The 26,752-nt window shown below is 33.2% G+C and overlaps 3 protein-coding genes across 8 annotated transcripts in view; 1 reads left to right on the top strand and 2 right to left on the bottom strand.

Moving 5' to 3' along the window:
- The first annotated feature begins 2,715 nt into the window (after nucleotides 1-2,715).
- On the top strand, nucleotides 2,716-16,474 carry LOC122534897 (uncharacterized protein KIAA0513). Of its 6 annotated transcripts, none has more exons than XM_043665959.1 (11): nucleotides 2,866-3,040; nucleotides 8,189-8,460; nucleotides 9,316-9,599; nucleotides 10,128-10,169; nucleotides 11,684-11,788; nucleotides 12,070-12,230; nucleotides 12,638-12,824; nucleotides 13,478-13,700; nucleotides 13,784-13,878; nucleotides 14,302-14,484; nucleotides 14,519-16,474. In XM_043665959.1, exons 2-10 carry the CDS (start codon nucleotides 8,189-8,191, stop codon nucleotides 14,364-14,366), a joined length of 1,434 nt encoding a protein of 477 aa, XP_043521894.1. In that variant the 5' UTR covers nucleotides 2,866-3,040; the 3' UTR covers nucleotides 14,367-14,484; nucleotides 14,519-16,474. The 6 variants fall into 6 exon arrangements, with proteins under 6 accessions (XP_043521896.1, XP_043521894.1, XP_043521891.1 ...); XM_043665956.1 differs by having other exon boundaries at nucleotides 2,867-3,040; nucleotides 8,186-8,460; XM_043665957.1 differs by lacking the exon at nucleotides 2,866-3,040 and adding an exon at nucleotides 3,160-3,302 and having other exon boundaries at nucleotides 8,186-8,460.
- Nucleotides 16,475-16,717: 243 nt separating this feature from the next.
- LOC122534885 lies at nucleotides 16,718-19,885 on the bottom strand. The gene is made up of 5 exons (XM_043665921.1): nucleotides 19,679-19,885; nucleotides 19,499-19,619; nucleotides 18,757-18,905; nucleotides 18,533-18,679; nucleotides 16,718-18,241 (listed from the first exon to the last, which is right to left on the bottom strand). Exons 1-5 carry the CDS (start codon nucleotides 19,835-19,837, stop codon nucleotides 16,949-16,951), a joined length of 1,869 nt encoding a protein of 622 aa, XP_043521856.1. The 5' UTR covers nucleotides 19,838-19,885; the 3' UTR covers nucleotides 16,718-16,948.
- Nucleotides 19,886-20,567: 682 nt separating this feature from the next.
- LOC122534884 (LON peptidase N-terminal domain and RING finger protein 3) overlaps nucleotides 20,568-26,752 on the bottom strand; it is a 73,890-nt gene continuing 67,705 nt past the window's right edge. The window contains exons 8-9 of the mRNA XM_043665920.1: nucleotides 25,690-25,897; nucleotides 20,568-25,452 (exon numbers count right to left, since the gene is read on the bottom strand). Of these exons, the coding sequence (XP_043521855.1) occupies nucleotides 25,090-25,452; nucleotides 25,690-25,897 (571 nt within the window). The 3' untranslated portion in view covers nucleotides 20,568-25,089. The remainder of the gene's footprint in view (nucleotides 25,453-25,689; nucleotides 25,898-26,752) is intronic.

The raw sequence follows: 26,752 nt of genomic DNA, 5'->3' as shown, positions 1-26,752 counted from the left end.
ACGAAAACGGTACGATACAATCGTCGATTAAATCCCTGAAATGCTGTCGTCGATCGAACAAAATGATCGCGGGGCAGAAAATATGTGGGCAGTCGAATGTCGTACGCTGTACGTTTTTTCCGCTTCGACTTTTTTTCGTTCGTCGTTCCACCGTTCAACGTTCGTTTAACCGGCACAATTAACCGCAACAGATGTGTACATAATCGCTAAAATGAGAAAACCATTCAGCACCGTGTCCGTTTGATGTGATGTAATTAAGTAACAACGTCTAAGAGAAACAAAGTGACGAGACGATACGGGAGAATATATATTAATATAAATACAAGATATAAAGTATAAATACACCTCGTGTATAATTAGTACTGTATTCTGCATAAATTTATCGAGAAATAAAAAAAAAAAAGAAAAAAGAAAAATACTCGATTACTTGTTACGTGTTATTCAGACTGTGAGAACCCTTCGTTTTGATCCTTTGTACTCCATTGTCGTTAATACTGGTATATTTTGGGATTTTGTTTATCGATGAATTGTGGAAAATTGAAGGAAGTGATTGATATTCATAATTCATTGTGGCTATGCAAGTTCATATTTTTGCGAATGTAATTCCAAGAATGAAATTTAGCTAGAGAATTGTTTTAATTGTTAAATATTTCAATGAGTACTTTGTTACGGGTACTTTATATTTTCTGTCTGTTTCATTTTATGCCCATTTTATATAAAAATCCGCAATCCAATTAGCGAGATAATCGTTTCCTTTCTCAAACGAAATTTTAGTTTAAAAACGTTCCACCGCAATGTTCTGCGCCTGGGGTTGTTGAAAAAGTTTTTGAAAATTATCTACAATCTACCGAGTTCTATACAAATTCATATCTTCGCGAATAGAATTAAAAAAGTGGAACCTAGGCAGGATCGAATATTACAAAGCGTTTTGATATTTTAAATTAATCGTAATCGTATGAGTCGTATATTTTCGTAGATACATTTAAATACGAATAAAGGACAGCGATTGTAGAATTTCTGCGATGTCATACCGCAATAACCTTCCATATGGAAGCGATTTCCAAATATTAGATAACACTGTGTCAACTGAAATGTATGCAGATATAACATAGAAATTATATTTGCAAGTTGATAAAACGATGATCTGAAAGATATAGTAGTTTGTGTTAAAATGATATACCTTTAACGAAAGGTATTGTAGGAATTTCAGATTTATCTAAAATCAATGAAAACGAAACAAAAAAAAAAAGAAAAAAAAGAAGAGACCGCGTACATAAATTTAATTTTTGTTCCAATCTCTACTACCATTGTAATTTTATTTTACACTGAATCGATAACGTCACCCCGACACAAAGATAAAATGGTATTATGACAAAAAATATTATGCATCCGATGTCTCTCATAATATTATCTAATTAATAAAATCCATAGTACGACAAAACCTTTTTTCAATTATACGTAAAATGATGACATTACGTCAACTTGCAAACAAATGTCACATAGTGAAATTCGTCATATTATTTGAAAGCGACAAGAGCAGAATGAGAAAAGGAAAAACACACCACTGACTAACTGTTCTCGATTATTAGTGTCGTTCGGACTACAGCTCTCGAAGCAGCAAGACTTGTACCTATTACCTTAACTCCCTCTCCTCCACTCGTCTTAACTACCAAGAGATAATGAGCAAGATAAATTACGTCATTATCTTTTAATCATCCGTTCTTAACCTTTTCGAAGCGTTCCTTTTGAAGACTTCCTTCAGAAAGAGATGAGACGAGAAAAAGAGGAGTAGGACCCTGTGGACAGGATTTTCCTTCTTTCGACCTTCTTGGACCTTATTATCGGTGTCGTTATAAGTGAATGAAACCCGTCGAATGGAATCAGGGTTCTTTTATGTGGCACCAGTCGCTCTTTCGTATCCCGAGTGTAATCCAGTGGATCCCGGCTGGCACTGCATGGAGGTAAGATGAGTGGATTTGGCTGGTTCAGGATCTTCATTTTACTGAAGTTCCACGTGGTAGTTAATACTAGGCGGGGGAAGAACATCCGCTACATATCGGTTTTTGATCAACTTGTAATAAGTAGAGGATCTCATCCACCTTAGTCAGGTATTAATCACGAGTCGTAGTTTTATGTACACACATTGAAGACACATACTTTTTAAATTGGGAGTAAATTTTTATATATTAGAATATATTTATATTATTAATAAATATAATTATATTATTATACTATATATTATAATATATTTATTATATTAATAATAAATATATTAGATTGAATATTTTAGTTTCTTAAGGACTGACCAAGAAATCGACAAGGAAGAACATTTTTCTATTAACTTTGGGAGTTAGTAATATAACACAAATTTCACGCGAGTTTTAATTGATATTCCAAATGTTGAAAGCACATATAAATTTTTGTTAGAATTTTCTAAGAATTATCTGATGTAAGATTTTCTTGAGATTCAGAAAGGAAAATTCAAAATCATAAACTCTGCGATTATTGAACGAATCGAACTTGGAAAATAACTGCCTATTTCGTTACATTTCTGATTTTAGTTCTTATTATCAACGGCGCTGTGGTGCAGAACCTGCCTAAATCGATATGTTAGAATATGACACGAGAGAATCAGATGATCCCCAAAACACGGAATACGAAATCATCGGACATTCGAAGACTAGCTGGTTTTGATAGTTTCAAAACCAGCTACCATTAGTCGGTGCGTTGCTGTCTGCGACTAACGGAACCAGCACCTCTGCCATACCAACCACCTTGATACGAAGCAAGAGAGGTAAGTAAAACTGTATTGATCGCGCGGTACGCATGCGTACGCGCTAATCGGATCACATGTTGGAAGAGCGACGCAAGTCGAATCGGCCAGCCAGTGTAAGCAACTGCGCTACGTTCGGTGTGCACGGCTGGAAGGCTTAAGTGGTCACGGCGTAGAGAACCGTTCGTGGCCAGACACGTGTTCCGAGGTGATCGCGGAGGAGAGTCGCGTTGCAACGGCAGGCCTAATCGCTCGTTCTACCGAACGGTACATCTTTTTATTTATTAAAATCGTCGGATCATTCGTCGGACGCTTCATTAATGCGATGGAAACATCTCTCGTGTCTTGGGTGAACGGATAGGCTGGCTAGTAATCTACGTTTCTCCCCTTCGAATCCACGCGAAACTCTCGGCTCCTTCTCGGTTCAATTTCATCCTCGTCTCGTGCACCAGGCATCCTTCTCGTCTTTCCCCTCTTTCCTTTGACCCATGGCTCGGACGATACTTCATTGGAACTGAAAAGAAAAATAGTAAGTAACTGTTGTTTGATAAGCGAATTGTTGACCATCGACGATAGATTGTGTGCCATTTCGCACGTTCAGATGAGAATTTCACGTGAATTACAGCGAATTACGAGAGTCGAGAGGTTCACGAACGTATGCTTCGTGGCATTGTAAATTGAGCAACGGCCCGTATGGTGCGGAACAGCGCGGTATAGATAAAGCTGCATTGCGACGATGTCCCGCCTGAAGTGTATTCCCCGAGTGTGCTCTCGTGTATTCTGTGAAATTCTACGATCGTTTGTCCTCGATGCAAACGCGTTCGACGTGGCGCTTCGTTCATCTCCATCGATCAATGACGTCCGGCGTTATTTGATCTATTCGGTCGTTCTATAAACGAAACGTTTTCATGTATTTTAAAATATCGTTCGACGTTGTGCTATTTGACTTATCAACTTAACGCTAGAACCGCCAGGATGGCCGAATGTTTCCAATTCATAATTTTTTACTAGAAAATTTTTATAAACTTACAATTCACAGCTTGATACTAAATTTCTATACTTGCAATTTGTTTCTAGTTTCAAGACAAATGCTTTATCTGAAATCTTTACGCTCCTCTGAATTCCACTTCTCGACGTTCTGCTCAATTTTCTTTCTCTCGAGTTTGTGGCCTGGAATCAAAGAAGTTGATTTAGTTTCATTGTTTTGCAATAGCGTGTAGACTAGATGGTTGAAAAGGAAAGGATCGATCCGAGCATTGGTCAAATTACATCGTTTATACATCGACAACCTTGGCATGCTTGTTGCTCGATGTTACATCCTCTTCCACCCACGCAATTCCTGCTGGCGGCTTAATCTGAAATTCTTGCGGCATCGAACTTTCGATGGAGATGTTGACACGATCGATGATCTACTTTCAGATTTTGAAAGAGCTCTTCCCTCTGTTCTTTCTCCCTCGTAACATCACGGTTTTCAAACAAACTTCACTCGAGTACTCCGTCAAAACGTACGGAGGACAATGATAAAACGAAGGACAATGTTTATGAATTTCGCCTTCCCGTGTAGTATATTCATTCTTGTGGATACAGATTTCTGCAAAGTTTATTTTCTCATTAAGATTAAAATTTTCAAAAAATTTTGAATGTTATTTTTGAACGTTAATTTTTAAAGGATTTAAATTAACTTCGAATGACGGATATCTGAAAATAAGTATTGTTATTTGCAGATTAGAAATACTGAAAGCTAAATTTGTATCTGGTTGAAATAATTTTCCAAATAAATTTCGTTTAAAGCATTCTATGCACAATTCGCAAAGGAATAGTGAAGTGATAGAAGTATGAAGTATTCTTAAATTTCATATTCTTGAACTTTATTTCCTAAATTTTGCACAGTTGCATTCTTCTCACCTATTAAATTTCACACTACATTATCTGTTACTGTTTATCTTTAGAACAATATAGAATCGCATTACAATATTTTATGTAGATATTAAACATAATTAATTTTTTTCCTCTATACAATAAATTGCTTTCAATTTGTATACAATGACAAGGTTTCTGCATTACTCTTATTACATTGTTGATAAGTGAAAGCCATGAAACATTTAAATGAAGATAAATTTAGCAAAAAAGCACGGTAATAAAGATATACTAAATTACACAAGCGATAATTAATCAAGTTTCCTCATGCGGTTTCAATCAGAATGAGTTATCTGAAAGGACATCCGCGATTGCTTCTTATCACGACCGTTTGCTCTCTATGTATGTAGCTTTTTTTACAGACTGTTAAATTTCATCGTAAATGAAAATTACTTTCATACTTTCTTGCTATGCGTATTATGGATCGTTTATTAATAGACTGAGAGGTCTAACAGCGAACAAAGTCTTAAATATCTACAGAGAAATAATAAATAAATGCAAGTTGACCTGAAATTTCGTTTAAAGTAAGTCCCGTGCTAATTCTAAAATTCTTATAATCTAGAAACAGTTGACTATCTATTAAAAAAGTGACATCTTTAAATTAGTTTAAATTAGATTATTTTTGTTATTATTTAAGAAGTATTAAAATTTTTTTTGTAACATATTTTGGTGGAAAACATTTTAAACAATCGCATCAATTTTATATAGCTACAGATCTTCAAAAACGATGAAGAAAAATGGAGAAATATGTTAACCAGTTAACTCGATTATTAAATAATGAAGTACATTGAATAATTCAACGTATCTTAAAATTATATTGTCATAGACAGAGAAAATATTTAAGTAGCCTGTTTTACGCCAAGCACCTTGTATATACGCGTAATGAATGCGTAATAAAGAGACTGAGAAGGCAGTTATGAAGCTGCCAAGCAGCAACGTTATGTACACGTTAATGTTAAAGGTTAGGTTACATCACACATGGAACGTGAAAAATGAAAAATAAAAGTTCACTTTAAAACAGACTTCATAAAGTTACGTGTAACTTTTAATATCTCACCTGCCTACTCGCATTTTCTTTCGCAATAATATCTCGCAGAAATATTATTACGTAGTAGTAAGAGCCTACAAAGGATAAGAAATGTTTCGTTCTCTACGGTTTATTTTTTCCTGCTGCTTTCATCGTAAACAGTATTCTAAATATTTAAAGAAATGAACGCACCAAATTTACGTATCACGATTTCAAAAATTACAAAGGAAAGTGAAGAGATACATTAATTAAAATACATTTGTTTAAAATATATATTGATATAATTAAAATACATTTGTTTAAAATATATATTGATATAATTGATGTAATTAAAATATAATTGATGTAAGATTATGTTGATCAAACGTTTGAAATTGTAAATCTGACGTCTAGAAGATTAACTCAATAAATGATCGTCAATTTTTTGTATTATAAAAATAATTTTTTTCGTGTTACAAAAAATTTGAAATTTCAATCAATATACTTTGTAAAAAGATTTCCATTAAAACACTCGCCAATAATTTTGGCATCTTGTCTACGTATCGATTACCGCAGTACAATTTGCATGAATGATTGTGTACATATCCATGCTTCGTTATTAACAATTCAATAATTTATTTTATTAACAATAATGATGAAATAATTTAGAGTAATAACATTGGCAATTAATCACACAACATTTGCTTCTATTTTGCTGTTAAAACGGATTTTAGTTTACATTTAATTCAAATTCTACTTTATAATATCTAACATAATTCGTCATCTAATAATCAATTCATTTACCAGTATCATCTGCAGAATCTCATCAATCTTAAAAAATATTCTATTCACAATTCCATACGATCTCACCATCGTATTTTTCCGCAGAAAAGTGTCTTTCATTCCCTTCATTTTAAACAGCTCTCCCCTTTCTGACACTTATCGCTTTGCGTACGATGCTCGGATATTAAAACGCTCCACGTACTTACAGTCATACGTGCCTTGTTGACCTACATACATTCTCAATGCGCCTTTTATTGCTTGTCTAACACTATTTCCCGTTGCGAACGTAACGATGCTCGTTAAACGACAAAAGGTAATAAGCTGAAACAAGTTTGTCTTTCGACAATATCTTTGTTAACCGAGCAATTTTATTATCGAAAGAAGATGTTCTCCATTGGTATTATGTCAAAATTATGGCAAACACGCCTCAATAAAGGCAATAGATTCTTTTGACGACTAGCAATCAACCAGCTAGAAAACTGATATTGATTCAAGTTTGTTACGATGTCCAAATTTAGATGAAGGATTTTCGATTCGTAGGTTCCGTTATGTTGGATATAGATGTACAATGACGTAGTTAATGATAGATCTCATCGCATTGTTCTATTACGTTATATATTTTATATTGTATAATAATGTATTATGTAGTTTGTACGATATTGCAATCAAAATTGTAATGAAATTAGTACTAATTAGTAATTAGTAAATTTTATACTGGGAAAAATAACTCTTATATCTAATATTTAAAACACATTCTTTTTTAAATCACTAAAATTTTCCTCTCGTATTGACTAAACAAAGATAAACACAATCAACGATGGTGATTGTCGTAATTTCTTATCCCATTATTTGTCACAAATATTGTTTTGCCAATTTTGCCTATATTCTATTCATGATTATCATAATCGATATTGATTTAAATTGCTGCAAAATTATACAGAAAGATTAATATCTTTATTTCAAATATTTCTACAAAGTTTAACAAAGAAACGCTTGCAAAAATTTAACATAAAGCAAGCAGAATGAGGAATCAACGATGTTGACCTTAGAAGCTTCCACTTAGACTTGTTGGCAGAAGCAGAGAGGCTGTAATTTTTATGAAGTCTAATGTTAAATATTTACGAGACTATTGTACGTATCTACAGCAGAATGGAGTATAACTCTGACTTTGTCATGTATTTTTCCTTAACAACTTTATTTTCAAGTCGTTCCTAAAATTCTGACAATTTTCCAATAATTGTTCCAACTTCAATATTAATTTACTGCATATATCTACTTTTTGTTCGATCGATTCGAATAAGATTTAGAATTTGTAAAAATTTAAAAATTTGAAAAATATGAAGGATCCACTTTAGAGAACAAGAGCCAAGGATAACAAACATCGAAATAAGTTTTTGTTGGTGGAAGCTGAAGAAGTCTAACGTTAAATGTTGCAGAAGATAGTGGATGTAACCATTTTTTTTATTAGCAATAAGTTCTAAAAATCTCGACAATTCTCCAAGAATTTGATGTTTAAAATTTGATGTTAATTTACTGCGGATGCTGATTGTTCGATTCAAATTAAACTTGTAAAAACTTCACTGAGAAAAGAAAACAGAAGTAGCGTCTATCGTTAGACTCGTTGGTAGAAGCTGAAGAACTGCAGAGTTCCACGAAGTCTGATGTCAAATACTTACGAGACTTGTTGTTACTTCTGCCTGCTGCAGAAAATGGTGGATGTAACCACGGCTATGCCATCCGCCGGTGGAGCGTCCCTAATTGGACGCACCAGAGGTGCACTCAGGTCTGTCAAGTCTGCGTTAGGGGGTAGCGGAGAGTATCTTCAGGGTTTGGGTAGCAGAATAGGATCCGTTCTAAGTAGCAGTTTAGAAGAAAGTGAATTGACCACGACGCCGTCGACGCCGCCCTCTTCGCCACAAGCACCACCTCAGACTGCCAAGCCGGAAGAACAGTTGGCTAGGAGGAAATTAAGGCTCCCAAGGTAAGCCTCCTGTCTCGCGAATCTCTTCCTAAGTAGCGAGAATAAAGCGTGTTAGAGGTGAGAACAGTAATTGGACACCATCTAAGCTTGTTTCTGCTCTATTAATGTTATTGCGTGTGTAGAATCAAGGTAGGACGAGTATAGGATAAAATAATTTAGAGCATATTGTCGAAAATTCAATTAGAATTGAAGTACGAAGATAGAAATAAATGTGAGATGTACTATTGTATATTGTAGTTAACTTGTAGTTAGTTGTACATACATACGATTAAGAAAATTAATCTAAAATAAATGCACGGATACATAAAATTGTTATGAATTTAATGGTTTATACATTTCAAATAATATTTTTATTTTCGAAAAAGATCAATCTCTCTGTCTTAGAATTCTAAATAAAATCTTCTCACTTTGAACTTTCCTTGATATTCTCAGGAAGTCCTTCAGATATCTTTTAACGCTAGAACTATCGACGACCGAAGCATAAACATCTCTTATAAAGAGGAACGAAAGTACAAAGAATAGGGAAAAGTACAATAAAGGACACTTTTATTCACATTCCATACGAAAAATCCTTGAGAGCTTTAAAAATACATCTTTCTAAATCTGTAAAATCTCCATGAAAAATTATTACAATTAAACTTACAACTAAAGTGTAAAATTTACACCGAAAAAGTACAAGAAACATGAGAAAAAAATGTCATGGAAAATTATTGAGATTTCCAAAAATGCATTGTTGAATGAATCTATAAAACTTTTATAAAAAAAAAAAATACAAATTGTTCATTTTGATCGCCAATAGTATTTCAAATAGAAGAGTGTCCTTGAAATTTCATAATTTTATGGTTTTGTGCGTAGATTTGGAACAGGATTGACTTACGAAGATTACGAAGCGATCGCCAGGCACAAATTGGAGCGTCAGGGTAGCGTGAACATGTCGAGATGCATGAGGAAATATCCACCGGGTATGACCTACGAGGAGATAGCCTCGTCGAGGTCAGCCGGAACTAAGAAGCAAGAGCAAAAGGTAGAGGAAGATAACAGCCCTGACAGAGACAGTCAAGAAAGTATAGAGCCTCTTCAAGAAAGGGATCTCAAGGCCACTGGACCTGATCCTTTCGATAAATTGAACTACAAGGGAGGTGAGTTGAACTACAAGAATATTCTTTTTCCACTGAACGAATTACAAAGAAAAAAAGTCACTGTATACACGAATGTTCGTTAATCGTAACTACAGTCATTTTCACGAATATTGATGTAATTAAAAACAATGCATTTTTGGTACTTTTCTAATCCTTAAAATAATATATCTCTTTCCATAAATTTCGTTATTTTCGAAACATTTATTTTGGGCATGAAAGTACATTATAAATTTATTTTTAGTGAGAAAATATTATTTCCTCATTAAATATTACAAAAAAAACTATGCAAATGAATGTTTATTAATTACGTATACCTATGATTTTTTCACGAATATTGATGTAATATTGAAACTCTATGGATGCATTTTCAGTATTTTTTCAACCTTTAAAGTAATATATCTCTATCTATGAAGTCCGTTATTTCCAACACGTTTACTTTCAGCATGAAAACACTTGTACTAATAAGATTATTTTTGTTTGGGGAGAACGTTTTTATATAAATATATTTTTGTTTCTTTTGTCACGAAGCAAGGGCCCCGACTCGCTATCAGACGGTCGTTTTTCGTTTAGGTAAATGAACGTGGATGTGAATGTACATATGTATGTGAACCATCACAGGTTTCGTTCGTTTCTCACGAATCACCTTCTCGTTTCATTTCGTTGTTTTCGCCGTATCGACAGTAAAGAGTTTCATTAAAAATACAGAAGAGCCTTGAATAGAGATGCTATTGGTTAATCGAGTAATTTCGTTTTCCCATGGAAAGAGATTACGTTTAATTATTGATTTCAATTAAACAGAAAAGATATTTTCAATGAGAATGTGCAACAATTTCTTTCAATTTCTCTTCCCCTTTTTACAATCCTTTTTTCTTACGAAAGGTTATCGTTAAATTTTCTAGTAATCGATATTGCAATAATCGATAATTCCGTTAATTGGACCTCTGATAATTGAGGTTCTGCTGTACTTTCACGTTGTTCTATAAATATTATAATTAATCAGTTAAATAATATTTAATGTGATATTTAAGTATTATCGTTGTACAACAATGCATTAATTTATGTAATTACAAAACAATGCATAATTTGAGATAAAGAACAATGATATATAAAGAGTCAGTAATTATCATATTGCAACTTTTCTGTCGATACAAGAAACAATAATGCATATAGAACCCTAGCTCGTGGAGTTTTGTGTCCCTTGGTGGAAAACGTATGTTGTTTTTTACGCTTTACAAATCTACACGCGCATAATTATTTGGTGTGATGTAATATAACAATTTAGACAGAACCTTTTACGTGCATTTTAGTTTGACAAGTAAATGCGTGAGATGAATGTTGTGACAATTACTAAAATTTTAACATTAAATAAACCGAACAAATGTAATTAGTATTTCAGTGGAAGCTAAATGAGTTAATAATGATTTTTGTAAGAATTTCGTTTGATTAATCAATAGTTATCGAGCTCTTATGCACAACAAACACAATTTAATGATAAATATTAATTACTTCTAGAAAATTATATTATTTAGAAAATTTTTAAAACTATATTAAAGTACTATTTCGAACAAATCAGTCAATAAAAAGTAATTAATTTATAACTCACATTATATTTTTCACATAGAATATACATTTTGTTTTCCAAGACGAAAGAGAGCATTATGATTAATAAAATTTACGGAAAATATGAAGATTTTCACTTGCAACTAACGCATTGTCTTTTATTAACGACACGTATTAAGTTAAAATACCCTCCATCCAATTCAAATTTAATTCCCTCTTTGTCATATACTCTCATGTAATCTTCTGAAAGTAAGAAATTTCGCTTATTCAATCAGACTTGATCCCTATATAGTACACGTATACCTGTCCTTACAATTTCTGATAGTACGATAGCTTCACTGTACCGGCCCTGTGTTTGTGTGTTTCCTGTTTCAAACATTAGATTAGACATATTCCCAAAAATGTTGAAACCAATATAATAACGTGGCACACGCACCAGTCACGAGTATTTAATTAGGGGAGCCGTAGATACGCCTAATTTTCTGTCAAATTAGGCGAGTATTTCCTGCAGAATGTTGTTTCAGATATGCCGCCTTGTAGCAGCGATTCGATGAGCGATCAGGATGGCTACGGACCCAGTACGAGCTTAGACTCGAACATGGACGGTCGTCGATTGTGGCAGAGATCAGGTAAAATTTAATTTAAATACTCTTCTGTCGACACTGAACCAGGTGATGTCCCAGATTCTACCAGAAATTTCTGTAAAAATAAAATTTTAAGTTAATAGAGATCAATCATTGTTTGTTCTTAGAAACACAGATATAATTTATCTATCTATCTTTAATAGAAATATAGGGATTAAAATCATATGGCAACAAAACATTATATTTGAGATATTAGAAACCTGAGTCATAATTGTACGAATCATTTGAAATTTAATTGATTAACAACTTATGCTTTTTCAATTTAGGTTCGTCGGGGTCCGTTCAATCTTGGGCTTCCAGTTTATCGGCGGATAGTCAATCCGAGGAAGCTGCCGCTGACTTTATGAAAACCTTCGTACCTCTTTTATTCGACGCTCCGAATAGTATCGATCAGGAGCAAAAAGCAAGTTTCGGTCAAATGGTCCTTGTACGTATTCAAAATTGTGTGTATATATACATTTTCCCTCTTCGTCGGTATCGTACAACAGTTAATTTTATTGTCATTTATATTTTGTAGTTTTCATAATAAAGATCAATAATTTTATCACGGATCTACGATATAGAATACAAATTAAAGTCCAGGAAGAGCTAGAAAAATTGATTCATCCTCTCTAGCACTGTACCTCGAATTTTCAATTTCAATAGCTAAAAACGCTCAGACTTCTACAATTAAAAACAATCGTCTAAAATTCCAAAGCCAATTTCACGAATTTCGCTCTTGAGATTAAAATTAAATTGCAACGTGACGTGATCACTTTATTAAACCTTTATTGAATTTTGCGTGCGGTCGTAATTTCAAAGAGAAGGGTAATGCGTTGATTTGATTTCACGTAGACAGAATCCGGGAGGATATGGTTCTCCAGAGTGGTGAACGCAAGAAGAGCTCGTCCCTGTGTAACAGAAGCATCGTTTTATTCCCTGGCGCAACATTTTGCGGTAGCACTTTTCGAATGCCACGAGGCGGATGATTTCGCGCCTGCCAAAAGTCTCATGAACATGTGCTTTACTTTTTACCACGAAGGTATCTAAATCTAATTTTCATAGAATTTTTTCTATTAGGTATAAATAGCACGCGTGCTGCATATAAGGCTCGATATAGACGACTTTTTCTCCCGCATTTTTGCAACAAGTGTACAGCGTTATCGACTAGAGAACATACGTGACGACAAGGTGACGCTTGTTACCAGATATGTGACAATCGTGTACGTTATCTTCATACATAAACGTAAACATAAAATGTTAATACACAACGTGTATGTATTTAAATATATATACTATACGCGCATGTCAATGTTTCTTCGTTGCGAGCAATGCGCGAAATTTTTACAAACGAACTCTTATAAGAAAATTTTCATTTTCTATATTTATGGAAAATAATCTTTTATATGGTTTTCCTAATTCCTAGGGTAATATTTAAATTTCTCATATCTATTTTATCAATTATTTTTATATCTTTTCCTTGCCTTGTGTTCGTATTTAGTTGAAGTACCAGGATTGGAACCATATCGTGAATATTTGTACAAACGAACTTGTATAAGAAAATTTTCATTTTCTATATTTATGGAAAATAATCTTTTGTATGGTTTTCCTAACTCCTAGGATAATATTTAAATTTCTCATATCTATTTTATCAATTATTTTTATATCGTTTCCTTGCCTTGTGTTCGTATTTAGTTGAAGTACCAGGCTTGGAACCATATCGTGAATATTTGTACACACATTTACGAGTACAACCGATATGGACGTCGATGAGATTTTGGACAGCGGCTTTCTTCGACGCGGTTCAGTGTGAAAGAGCATCGAGGCCAGTTCCTCCGAGGCCTAAGTCTCTGGATCAAGAGGCCATCGCCGCTGAGGATCGAAAATTTCAAGCTAATATCGTCTTTGGACAATTAGGGTAAATATATTTAATGGAACGATCGATGATTTTGCGCGTCGAATTGTTTTCAAGGTGATTTCGTTTTTTTTTTTTTCTTTTAGAACGTTCACGTGTAACATGCACGCCTTTGGCCTGTCACGTACTCTGTGCCTAGAATTCCTTAGGAAGCAATGTGTAATTGCAAATCTAACGAAGGGTGAGTTCAATTTTGAATATTTTATAAAATTGAAAGATAGTCTTTTTTTTTGAATTACCTCTTAAATACGTGAAATTTGTACGTTGTCCGGTTGTCGTTTCAAAATTATCATGCTTTGAAATATTACTATTAATAGTACTAAATATAAATATAATTGTGCATATATCTGTATATTATATTATCGCGAATATTTGACAATGTATAATATATAAAATTGGACGCCAAAATTATTTAACAACCGCAATGTGAAATTCGGGGTAATATTTAAATAAAAAGAACAGTCAATCGTTTGCAAAATCTAAACTTATATTGATATGTTTTATAGTGTGTTGTGTACAGAATAGTATAAAATATTGAATAGAATTAAGCAATAGTACCAATATATTTACTTGTAACTTCAAGTAAAATACTTAAATATTGCAGAACAAGAAAAGATGCTTCGTGACAACATAGAGAGGATGTTCGACGAGACGGAGCCTTGGCGGTAGTTTTGCTGAATATAAATTCAAGAACCCATGGAAACAATTTGTTAACAAGGTATCTACTTACCGAATTACAATTCGCTAGGGAAAATCGTTGCGAAGTTGTCAATTAAAAAAAAAAAAAAAAAAAAAAAAAAAAAAAAAAAAAAAAAAAAACGAAATCCAGCGAATCCAGTGAAGCGTTCAAGAGCAAAAATGTCAATTTTATTATATGACAAACACCGAAACAATTATGGTTGTGATTCCATCTGACGCAGCTGAACTAAATGATCTATGTGTAAATTGAGAGTAACGAATTTAAGGTGCAAACTGTTCCTACCCTTAACTAAAACCGAATTCTATAAAAATGAAAATCGCCATCAAACTCGCGGCAAAGATCTCATAATTATAACAAATCTGTTATGATTGAAGTTAATTTATCATATTTAAGTTTCGAATTTTATCATTAATATTAATATTACTATTATTAGACTGCGTGATTTTTATGCATTTATAAAAAATCGGAAGGTTCAAAAGTGCACATAATATGCAGAACTTTATAAAATATTTAAAAAAGAGTATTAATTATAATTCTATATAGGAGAAACAATTTTATTTAGATACTATTTAATGGTGTTCACGAAAGTTTAGAAATGCATAAAAATCCATAAAAATCTAATTCTTACAGTTATGGAATCATAATGTGTTTTCATTTGCAACAAAGTTCCCTTTTCCTTTTAATTCTGACATAAGCTGAAAAAAATTTCTGTAAATACACATACATACATATATAGCATAACCGTGTTGACGATTTCTCTAATAGAGTTGAAACAAAACCGAATTGTTAAACTTGCTTAGTTTATTTGCGAGACATCTATGTCCCAAATGATACTTAAATCGTAAGCGTAAACGGACAATAAATTAGGTGGAACGAATTTGTGTGATATTGCCATAAATTTGGATCTGAAGCGATAATCGTCGTGGACATATTTCTATACGAGTGAGGGATAAATTTTCTGAGCTTTCAAATCGATTGCTTAAGCGTGCGACGACGTTCGAAAGATGAATTTTTAAACGCTATTTTTCCTGTTCGAGTGACACGATGACAATGGAAGCCTATTTAAAAGCAAAACTCTTTTCATACAAATATTTCGCTTGTTTTAGTTAAGTTAAGCATTTCTATGTGTTACGAAATATCCGAGCTTTCTTGCACAACTGAAGCAATACTATTCCTAACCGAAATTATTAACAAATTATCCTGCCTCATTGAAACATTATAAACTCGTAAAAATAAATTTACAATCTAATATTTAATTTACAGTGTTGTGTAACATATTGAATTAATATAATTAGGAAAATGTTGACGACATTTCGTGATAACATGAATTTACGTAGCTTGTAATTTATCAATTTACTAGCATTGAATAGTTGAATTAATGCGATTAGAGAAAACTGACAACAATTTATAATCTTTAACTTGTAATTTGTCAACTTTCAATATTATTAGTTGTTGGAAAAATTGTATAATATTATTGTCGAACTTATACGATTGCAAAACATCTACAACTCATTAGTTACGATTTGCCAGAGTATTATATAATAAATTCTCTCGTACATCATTGTTAAATGAAATTTCACAAGCCATCTTTCTTTTTCGATCAAAAATTTGCCCACGCAGAAGTTTCTAATCTACAACTCGTCACTTGTGAATTCACCAATATTGTTAGTTAAATTATCGTGCAAGAAGATTCGGATCATAGTTCACGCATTACCCATAGACGACACTTCTAGGATGTTTGGTAAAAATTTATAGCAGATTTCTGAACTAAAGTTCACTGATTCTATTCTAGTGTAATAATGCTATCAATCAAACAAGCTTCTCGCGTTGAAATTAATCATAAATTGGTAATTACTTTATTGATACTATCTTGTAATTTCTTTTGTAGACCTTTATAGATAGGACAAGCTGCTAAGATTCCGTTCAATGATATCTCATGCAAATGTGTTTGTATTTAAAAGACATATCATTAAATACAAGCATCGCTCGATGATTATTTTGTATATCTGTCCGCATTTCCAGCGAAACTGTTAATGTGCGAAAAGATAATAATTAATAAATTTCTCCAACACTGAAACACTTTTTTCATCACCTTTCCTTTAAACCATCGGAATCTATACTTAAAAATTTAAATAATTCAAAAGGTTCAACATAAATTACTGAAATACAAAGAAATACTATTACATTACATAATTTTAAATTAATGCGAATGAAATTTGTGACAATTTTAAATAAAATTTGTATCATTTGTATTATCGGGATTAATTAATTCACTTTGATTATATTAATAATCTTGAAAATAAAAAAGTTAAGTCAAATATATACTTACGTTCATAGTAACAGATCTAGGGCTGAGTATCGCCGAGAATAACAGAAACTTTAAAAATTTTCTTCATTTTAAAATACTCAACATTACCGTATCGCGTGTATAATGTTTCTTCCACATGCACGGCGATCGTTAATATTTATTTCGTCAAACATATACAAGTGCAGTCTTTACAATTTAAAAAAAAAATACTCTCCACAGTAACATAAATGGAACGAGCACATGTCAATACTTATACACGTTATTGACAGTCTTCTTCAATTCATACCGATTTATCTCATCCATTGAATTAGATACAACATTTTTACCATGTAAATTCCTCGTTCCTAGTGCACGCAACATACTCATCTTATCAATCTCCTTTTGAGGAGTTGATTTCTTCAGTTCCTTGTCCAGTATCCTTGGTGATGGATATTTATTATAGGCTCCGTATCTTTCACTGTGATCTATTTTCTCCTCTGGTATCGCGACGTTACGATTCTTGTTCAACTCTGTCGATTTCTTCAATTCACTGTTCAACAACTTCAAATACTTGGGCGTGAGAGATCCGTGGGACAGTTCGCTCTTGTTGCCGGAATCTATCGATTTCGCGGTGAGAGGCTCCGATTTTTCGGACAATCGGTCAAGAGTCGCCTTCGCGTGGCCGCTCTTCAAAGCTCTCGGATGATCGGCCATCTTGCGACTGATCTCTTGCAACATGGTCGTGTCACCGGCGCAAGACTTCGTTTTCTCGATGCAGCTGAAGCTATAGTCGAATATACTTCTCGGGCTACGAATGTTTTTCAAGCTAGCCTGGATTAAATCCGCCAGATCGAAGCTGTCGTCCTTAATTGGCGAATGATCGTTCAGAAGATCGGTGCTCGTGTTCAAGATCGTCGACTTACTGTGACCGATTTTCTTCGTCTTGCCTTTTGGTTTCGGTTTCGCCTGATCACTCTGAATCGAACGCGTTGCTTTCTCAGTTTTGTTTACCTTTGGAGTTGCTGAGTTCTTAGACTTGACGTTACTCGATTTATCTTCTGCAGTTCTTAGGCTTACGTTACTGGCCTTAACGTCAATCCTTTTCATTTTATTCTGAGGTTTGTTTGACTTTGTTTCGGTAACTTTGTTAGCAATCGGGTCTCTGGTATCGGTTTTAATTGCGACCGTATGGTCTTTCATTGCTTTTATATTTTTCTGCCCGGCTATTTGCAACGATTTAATGGCGGAAGTTTTCTTCTCTGAAACGATCTTCTCCCTGTCGATCGTCGTTTCGTTCAGACGATTATCGGACAATTTTCCCGAAATAGCATTCTGCGTGTTCTTTTTACGAGGGATTTCTGCCGGTTTTTTTGTAAACTGATTTTCTGGCGGGACGATTTTTGATGCTATTTTAGAACTCGAGCCGGAGAGTTTCATGGAATTCTCGATCTTTGAGGTCGCTTTCGCCAAGTTCTCTGGCTTTAGATTTCCTCTTGTTAAACTGTCGGTTTTCGGATTCATTGACTTCTGTTTTGCATTTCCACGAGCTCGAAACATCTAAAGAAAAAAAGAGCGATTGTGTCAGTGATAAATCAAAGATAAATCGTTTTAACTAAAATTATCAAGATGGTCAAAATGACAAATTTTTTTTAAGTGATTATGCAGATTTACAATATTGCATTTTTTTTATAAATGTGAATGTTCTTTTTGAAATATACGAATGAAATTTTCTGCTCTTTCATAGTATTCTTTCTTTCTATTCTTTGTACTCTAATTTCTCCGACACAATTTTTATACTTTAATCGTCGATAATTCTAATGTCAATATTAGCGACAGTGAAAAGGTTACTTTTTGATCGTAAGTTAATTCCTGAATTTTTGCCAATTGGAATAATTGTTTCCAATTGCACGTGATACGCAATTCGTCGTACTTATTCCTCGTTATTGGACTATATTTTTTGTACAGCGTTTCCCACACGTGATTGTCATCGAAAATCTAAAAATTTAAAAAAAGGAAAAGTTAGAAAGGATAAGAGTGGATACTAGTTTATTTATTACAGATTAAATAATTACTTCTTTAGAGACACGTGATAGAGATCTTAATATGATAACGTCCTGCACAGTGAGATATTTGATTAATTTGTTAATTAGACACCTTGGTAATGTTAGTAACGTATTTTTCCCGGAAGTGATGTTTCTTATGTGTTTCAGCAAATATTCACCTAAAAAAAAATTTGTAATGATTTATAAGTCTGAAAGAATAGGGAAAATTGAATACTAATTTCTATAGTGAAATTATTATTTTAGCAAGAGCTAGAAAATAGTTAGAAAAATTTTGATTTAAGATAGTCAAAGTTCAAGATTTTCATAATTATGATTAAATTTTATAATGTTGCTATAAGGAAATTTTTTACTGCAAAAACAATTTTAATAATTCTTTAACAGAATGATTTTAACAAATTTAAATAATTTTCAAATAGAAATACTTCTATATATGTAAATCTTAAAGATCGAGAAAGAAAACATTTTCCTTCACGTCAAATAAGTCATACAAATAATTAAATAATCAAATTTCATATATACATATATAATAAATAAATATATTCAATAAATTACGAAATTATGAAATTAAAGAAGCTAACATGATATTTGCAAAAAGTGAAATATTACCAAATAAATTACTCATTTGACAGCTATTGAATATCTAAGAAATGTATTCACATAGAATGTGCACATATATTAAATTAGTATCGAGAGAAAAATTTTCCGAGGAAGGTTATTCATTGTCATCAATTAGGATTGCTCGACTGTGTACCAAAAATACGTCGAATTTCCTCTTGCAGCGGATGATCTTGCTTGAAATCAACGAAACTGGAGGTTCGTACGATGGGTGTTTTGTGAGGACCGTGCGAGATTCGCCAATGATAGAGTGTCACCTGAAAAATGTGCGAAGTTACGAGGCAGAATCGCGGGAACGCGACTTATTCGTCAGCACCTGGTCGTTGACCACTCTCAATCCGTAATAATCTCTGCTTGGCGAAGGTGCTACCGAATACTTTTCCAGGTATTCGAGCTTACCGCTCATACTCGACGTGTCCACATCCGACAAAACCTCCGCGTTCGACCTGAAGCTGCCTCGTAATTGACGCTTCATTATGTGTAAAGTTGCAGTTAGAAATAACAATAAAACAAAGTTAACCAATTAAGCATTTCTGATCATAGAAGGAAAAATGAATTTATTTATTACTGAAAATTTCTTTGATGAAGCGATAACCTGAAAATATTCGAGTAATCATCTACTTATTATGTTTTATCTTATTTTATATTTATCCAGTATGATATTCTGTTTTATAACTTTATGTGGTTTCATTTTCATATGACATTTATATTATAAGATTTCACAAAGAAGATGAGTATTTTTTGTTTTTTACGTTATTTCTGGAAATTGTTAATTAATGGTAATTTATCATGAATTAACATAGAGTTTAGGTTTGAAAATTTTGATTTGATATTATATCGATTTCAGATTACTGATGGCTTGTAAAGCTATTGTATCTCGTGTAACTAAATTTGATTAATTAAATTATACTAAAGGTTAATCAATTCTCTTCGTTTTATGAATTTTAAGAAACCACAGTACCTTTTTCTTAAAAAAGGAGCTTTATACTTGTGGTGAAGTATATATTATATTATACTTTAAGTAGCTTAAGGTTGTATGATCCCTTGGGTTCGTTGTACTCGTCGAACAAGTGGGTTAGCTTCTTTTTTTATCACAATATAAGAACGTGTAATCTTTAAATGATCAATTTTACCGCTCAATCAATTTCGTTGCAGTGAACTCTGTTGCAAACAGGTCGGGGTAAAACGATGCATCCTGGAAACACTTTGATTTCATCGATATTTTATTACAATAATTCCATATGAAGAGATGAAGATAAATATAGAAATGTCGAAGTAAAAATGGAAAGTTGCGTGACATTACATACTATTTTTTTGTAATATTATGTTATAACAATATACAATAGGTAGGCTATACGGTAATATCACAATGCATGATTCACAACTTCGTAAAAGTCTAGAGAAGAGAATATAAATTTCAAGATACCAGGGACACACCATCTCTGCTCCCCGTTCGACTTTTTCTTTTTTTTTTTTTTCTTGGAGACGAAATGTTTACATTATTATTATTATTATAATATTGATTAGAAAACGTGCGATGAAAAAACTTGTCCTCCTCCTCTTCATCCTTCGTACACACGCGCATACACGCACGCAAACACAAACGCACACGCACACACACAACACTCTCGAGTGAGAGAAATTGGAAATATAGTACGTTAGGTGTATGCGGTGTTCGAATAATGCCAATTATTCAATTGTCGTTATTCGCATTCCGATAGTATAATAGAATATCGAAGATACTAAAAGCTAATAGTGGTGTGTGTGTGTGTACTCACTTTATAGTAATAGTATTCTCCTTAATTTGTTATAATAATTAGAATAATCATAATAGTAATGATAATAGTAATAATAATAATAATAATAATAATAGTGATTCACGATAACAATAATAATGATCAATCATCATGGACAACAGACGCGTTACGCCTCTTTTCTTCCTTTCTTCCTTTCTTTCTTCTCGTTTTCTCTGTACGCTTGATTGCACTGATATGACGTTCCCTAGCTCCTCTGACGATCGCTATGCATGTATGTATGTATGTATGTATGTGTCACTCTCGAATGACGTTTAAAAAAATCGCATGAAAATAAATTACTATAACGCTACCGCAGTCGAGAAGTCTTATAAGCGACGGAATAAACTTAAAGGCTCGTATTCATAACACTGTATTATCACTAAACAATACGCCTTTGTCTCGCGAGCGTTTGCCAACATCGTTTGGGAAAACCACGTTTAATAGCGTGGCACTCCTCGATTATCGCGCAAAACCACACGGATAGTTCGGATAGTTTGGACGCAAATTACAGCTTATTCGAATGAGAACGATTATGATTATCGACGGTTAGACTTCTAATTTTGATTAAGAATTAATTATCAATTCTCAACGATTGCTTATATATACATATATAGATCTTTTTTTTCTCTCTTTTTCTCTTCTTTTTCGTTAGAATTTCTAACGTTTTCAAGAAGATCTTTATAAATGTAAACCGTTAGATTAAAAACATCGAGATATTCGAAGAAAAATGGTTGAAAAAATTTTCGTATTAATATTATAGTAGATTTTTTTTTTTTTTTTTTTTTTTTTTTTTTTTTTTTGTTTTTTATATGGAAAGAAAAGGAGTATAGTTTGTTCTACTAGAGCGTTCTGAATACAGGCCGGACAGTATAAAAAATTGAGTTTCGTGCCACATCAAGATCGTTTTGCCACGTAAACTGGTCGTTGTTGTAAATTCCTTTTCAACAAGTATGGCTCATTACGAGAAGCTGAGTGAAAATAGAACGTTCCATCTAAAGTTTCTCGTTTCTCCGAATTGAACGTCTCCTAGATCTAACTCAATCGCTATATTTATCAATCTATCTCGCCGTTTCTCGCTATGGGACGCGTAAAAACGTTCCAAGAAGATGCTAAGTATTATTGGACCCTTAAAACGTTAAGACAAGTGCAAACAGAATATTACAATTCATAATAATCGGAGAATCATTCGTTCATATAATTTTACTCTATAATACATTGACTGTCCCTACTCTTACAAATATTTCAGAGCAACGGGATTAATATTATTGACAAAAAAAGAAATTTGAATTACATTAATAACAAAATAAATAATTATTTGATACAATTGAGTATTTGATAAAAAAAAAAAAAATAAATAACTAAAGCGTAAGTTTCGCGTGGCAGTCAACGTATTATAAAGACTATACATTTAAAATTATTTTAAATTTATTTAGGAATTTCATACTTCAAACAACACATTCCCGATATTCTCTTCAAAAAGACATATTTCAAAAATTGAAGTGTACAGTTCGCTTTGCTTCCGATCTAGATGTTACGAAAGACCGTCTCATAGAAAATCGTAGAAAATATGATCACATTTCGTGAATATCGAACAATTTTCTCCGCGTCCCAGAAGTTCAAGAACGGCCAAGTTCGAATGAGCTAAAACTGGTATCACGCACAACAGAGCTAAAACACGTTTCTCTGATCGCGCGACAAACGTTTTGTACTCAGCGCACCCACGACGAAATACGTACGTCCTCGTTTCTTCTTTCTCATCATTGTACCATCGTTATGAATATATATATATATATATTTGCGTGATTCGTCTGGAAGGTAAAAAGTTCTCGTCGGGTACGAAAGACATAAGCGTAAACGACGACGACGTGCGTACCTCTGATTGCAAACGTATAATATGCATCATGTACGTGTATACATAAATGTGTGTGTATACATATAGATGTATGTATATATAATTATTATCTGGAAGAACAGATTTGCGTATTGCAACAGCGCGGAGAACACCGTCACGCCTTACCGAGGTAAACGATATCCTTCCTCTATCCTTCCGTTTCGGATATGTCATTCTATCGTCTATTTTGGTCGATTCATCGATGATTGTGACAAAATGTTCGAATATTATCGACAATAACACGAGTTATGCATATAAAATGTCTATTTGAGGATCGATCGGTTATCAGTGCTATAATTAATTTTCTAAGAATATCGAAGAACATGGAGACGTATTATAGCTCGTTCGAAACTCATTTATTACTCAATACTGATTGAGTAATCAGTCAACGGTAATTTTTTATTGTATTATTTGACACATTCCGTGCAATTTATGAGATCGGTGGTATCTCTAAGTACTAATTGATTGAACATTTTAGTACTAAAATTGATATTAATTCTCATTCGTGTTTCTTTTACATTTTTAAAATATGTCTACATTGTCCAATCATACTTGGAATATATATATATATATATATATATATATATATATATATAAAACAAAAACAATTGAATCTAATTTTCATTTAATGAAATATCAGCGATTTGTGAGATTTTCTTTGAACTGTCTAGTACTTGTGTAAGTTTCAATGTCTATAGTACTTAAAGATCAAGATATCATTGACCAAAGAAGTAGATTCTTTAAAAGTTAAATAAGTTTAGAAAATAATTAACTATTGTCGCCAGTTGGAATTAAATTATACTGTTTTATAATATTTGATTTTGTCTCAAGTTTTCGTACAGCCCGGAAAGTATCAATTATCGTGTGTTACTTATGCTATTTCAAAGAGACTAGTGAAAAGTCAGTGCCGCCAAAGAAAATGAATTGTGAGCTTTGAGATAACAGCTTTCAGTATTGCCTCTCCGGTAGTTACATGTAATATAGGAACGATAACTGATTATTAAATATAATTGATTTTTATACGCAGAGGAAAAATCGGAGAAGTTTCATTCGTTGGCAGCACTGGTCTAGCGACTCCGTCATCAATCTCTTGTCAGGAAGTGCAAACGTAGCGAGATTGTAAAATAGCGGGTTGCTTGTAATATTGCTTGCAGTAATCACATACGCGACTCTCAACGATCAATACAATTTTCAACGAGCTATAACTCCCGAGTTGACGAGATTAATTTCTTCATTTCTTCATTCTTTACATTTCTTTGCGATCCTATATCTTGTACAAATCTTCTACGATAAATTTTTGTTTTATTTTTCTATAACTAAAATATTAAGTATAATTGTGAAAAATTATTTTTGCACAATCTCCATGATGAAGAAGGTCATAACAGATTGTTGTGAATGATTTCAAGGATCTCTTTTTACTAATTTCACTTTTTTAAGAAATTTTACGTTCTTTTACACTTTCATAAATATATACATACATTCATTGTGACAAAAATCTGCTGGCCTATACTTCAGAAGTTATTACAGATCGCAAAGAATTAACGTTTATCCTAACAGAGTTGTCTCTGAATAATGAAAGGAAATAACTGTTTGTATGACAACCGATGTTACCTTTTTGTTCGATCTTCTAGTCTCGCTTCTCCAAATTGCACCATCATCGTTCCGTCGATAAGGCGCTTGACTGTGTCAGTTTAACGAGTACCCGGGTACAGGGAAAAAGAGAGACAGTACTCGAGTTAAAACGCAACTAACGGGGTTAAGTATAAGAAGAAAAGTTGGGGGGGGGGAGGGGGGTAGTCGATGCATATGGAAAACCCCTGGCTGTCGATCGACCGAGCTCCACAGGTTCTCCTCGCCTCACTTCCGGATATAATGCGTGTATATTAAATACCGAGTAAAAAGTAATAATCTTCGAGCTAATAAGCTACTCTCCAAGTACTTTGTACATCGAGTGAATGTCGAATTCCATTGAACCGCCATCTCACGGCGAAATCGTCCGAACGAATTGCCCCGAATGGACATCTTTCTTTCCTTGTTCCTTTAAGATTGTTGTACCACTGACATTGTCGTGTCTGTGAGACCACCCTCGTCTCGACATATGCTGGAGGAAGTGGTTGTTTCTTCCGAGGGAGCGGGGGCGACGGTCAGTTGCCTTTGCTCCATGTGATCGAGAGTCTTCTCGATGGCTCTTAATCTCTTCTCCAGACTCGTCGTACCGAGAATACCCACTTGCAGCTGGGGGCCAAGCGGTAAAATCGCCAACAACCACCAGGTCCACGAGGGACCGTCTGGCAAACGAGACCAGTCCTCCTCGGTGTCTGGCATTCGACCGAATACTCGTTGTATTTCTAATTGTTGGGACAGCGGCACCGTCTCCCACCATCTTCTCCCTTTCGTTCGCACCTGGAAATTTCAATTTGACAGCTTGTCTTTACTGCTTGCGAAATCGTAAAAATCTGAAGATAAAATTTATACATTGGACGAAGAATGTAAATTAATAATTTCGAACGTGACGAAATGACATAAAAGTAATTTTTAGTTTGTCTCGAAATGGAAAATTTGATTGGAAATTGTATAGAGTTAGTACTTTAACGTGTAAATCTTCGAGTAGTAAGTTATTAATTATGATTGATGTTTCACCTTGTCGTGAAGCTCCAGGAGATTCAACAATTGATCGTCCTGAACTATCGTGTCCCTCAGGAATTCTACTTGAGCCGTATCATAACCATCTTTTTCTCCTCCAGAGAGAACTCTGAATCTTCTGCCACCGACTGTGCTCAGAATGCTGCAACCATCTTTCAGCAGAACTCTGTCCCGAATCTCGAGCATGGTGCCGTATTCCGCGTATCTGTTAAACAATTTGAATTTTTATCGTTTAATGATATAATTCAATTTTAAGAATAAAATAGTTCCTCTACGAGTCGCAATTAAAATTAACATTTCAATATTTTAAAGGAATTTTAAAATTTTAAACGAATTTTACAACAAGTATTTTCAACTATAAACAGTATTTATTAATACTTAAAAAGTATTTCCAACTATAAACAGTATTTATTAATACTTAAAAAGTATTTCCAACTATAAATTATGGGCTATAGTCCAAAGTTCGATCGACTACGCTATTCCAACACTATAATCATCGAAAAAGAAGTCTTTTCTTGTTTCAATATGAGGAAGTATCTTTTCGAAGTGTCATAGAATAATATCATGTCGCTTATTATACTTTTTAACACAGTCATCACTCTCAGGTGATGATCTATCATTAGAAAATTTTTTCTTAAAAAAAAATACACAGAGTTTATTAGAATTTTAAATATTCTTTTAACTACAATTTGTACTTTGAAATATTGCAAACTGTATTTTATTTACATAAATAAATGATTAACAAATGTAATCTAGCAAACAAAATACCCTTATTCGTCCTTGTTCATGAATTACACATTTACGGCAATTAAAAAATCGAAATTAAATCAATAAATTCAGTACTCAGGCTTCACACAAGAAGCCAAATTAGAATGGTATGATAAAGAGATTTCTAACGGTATAGTATAATAATATAGTATAATATGATACTTCTTATCCTCTTAATATTATTCATAATATATAATAATAATAATATATAATAATATATATATAATATACAATAATATATAATAATAATATAATAAATTTAATTGTTTGTATAAAATTATTGAGTATCTAC

This window comes from Frieseomelitta varia, unplaced genomic scaffold (genome assembly GCF_011392965.1).
Source record: "Frieseomelitta varia isolate USP_RPSP 00005682 unplaced genomic scaffold, Fvar_1.2 scaffold_648, whole genome shotgun sequence".
Taxonomy (NCBI): domain Eukaryota; kingdom Metazoa; phylum Arthropoda; class Insecta; order Hymenoptera; family Apidae; genus Frieseomelitta; species Frieseomelitta varia.
This window is presented reverse-complemented; position numbering and strand designations above follow the sequence as displayed.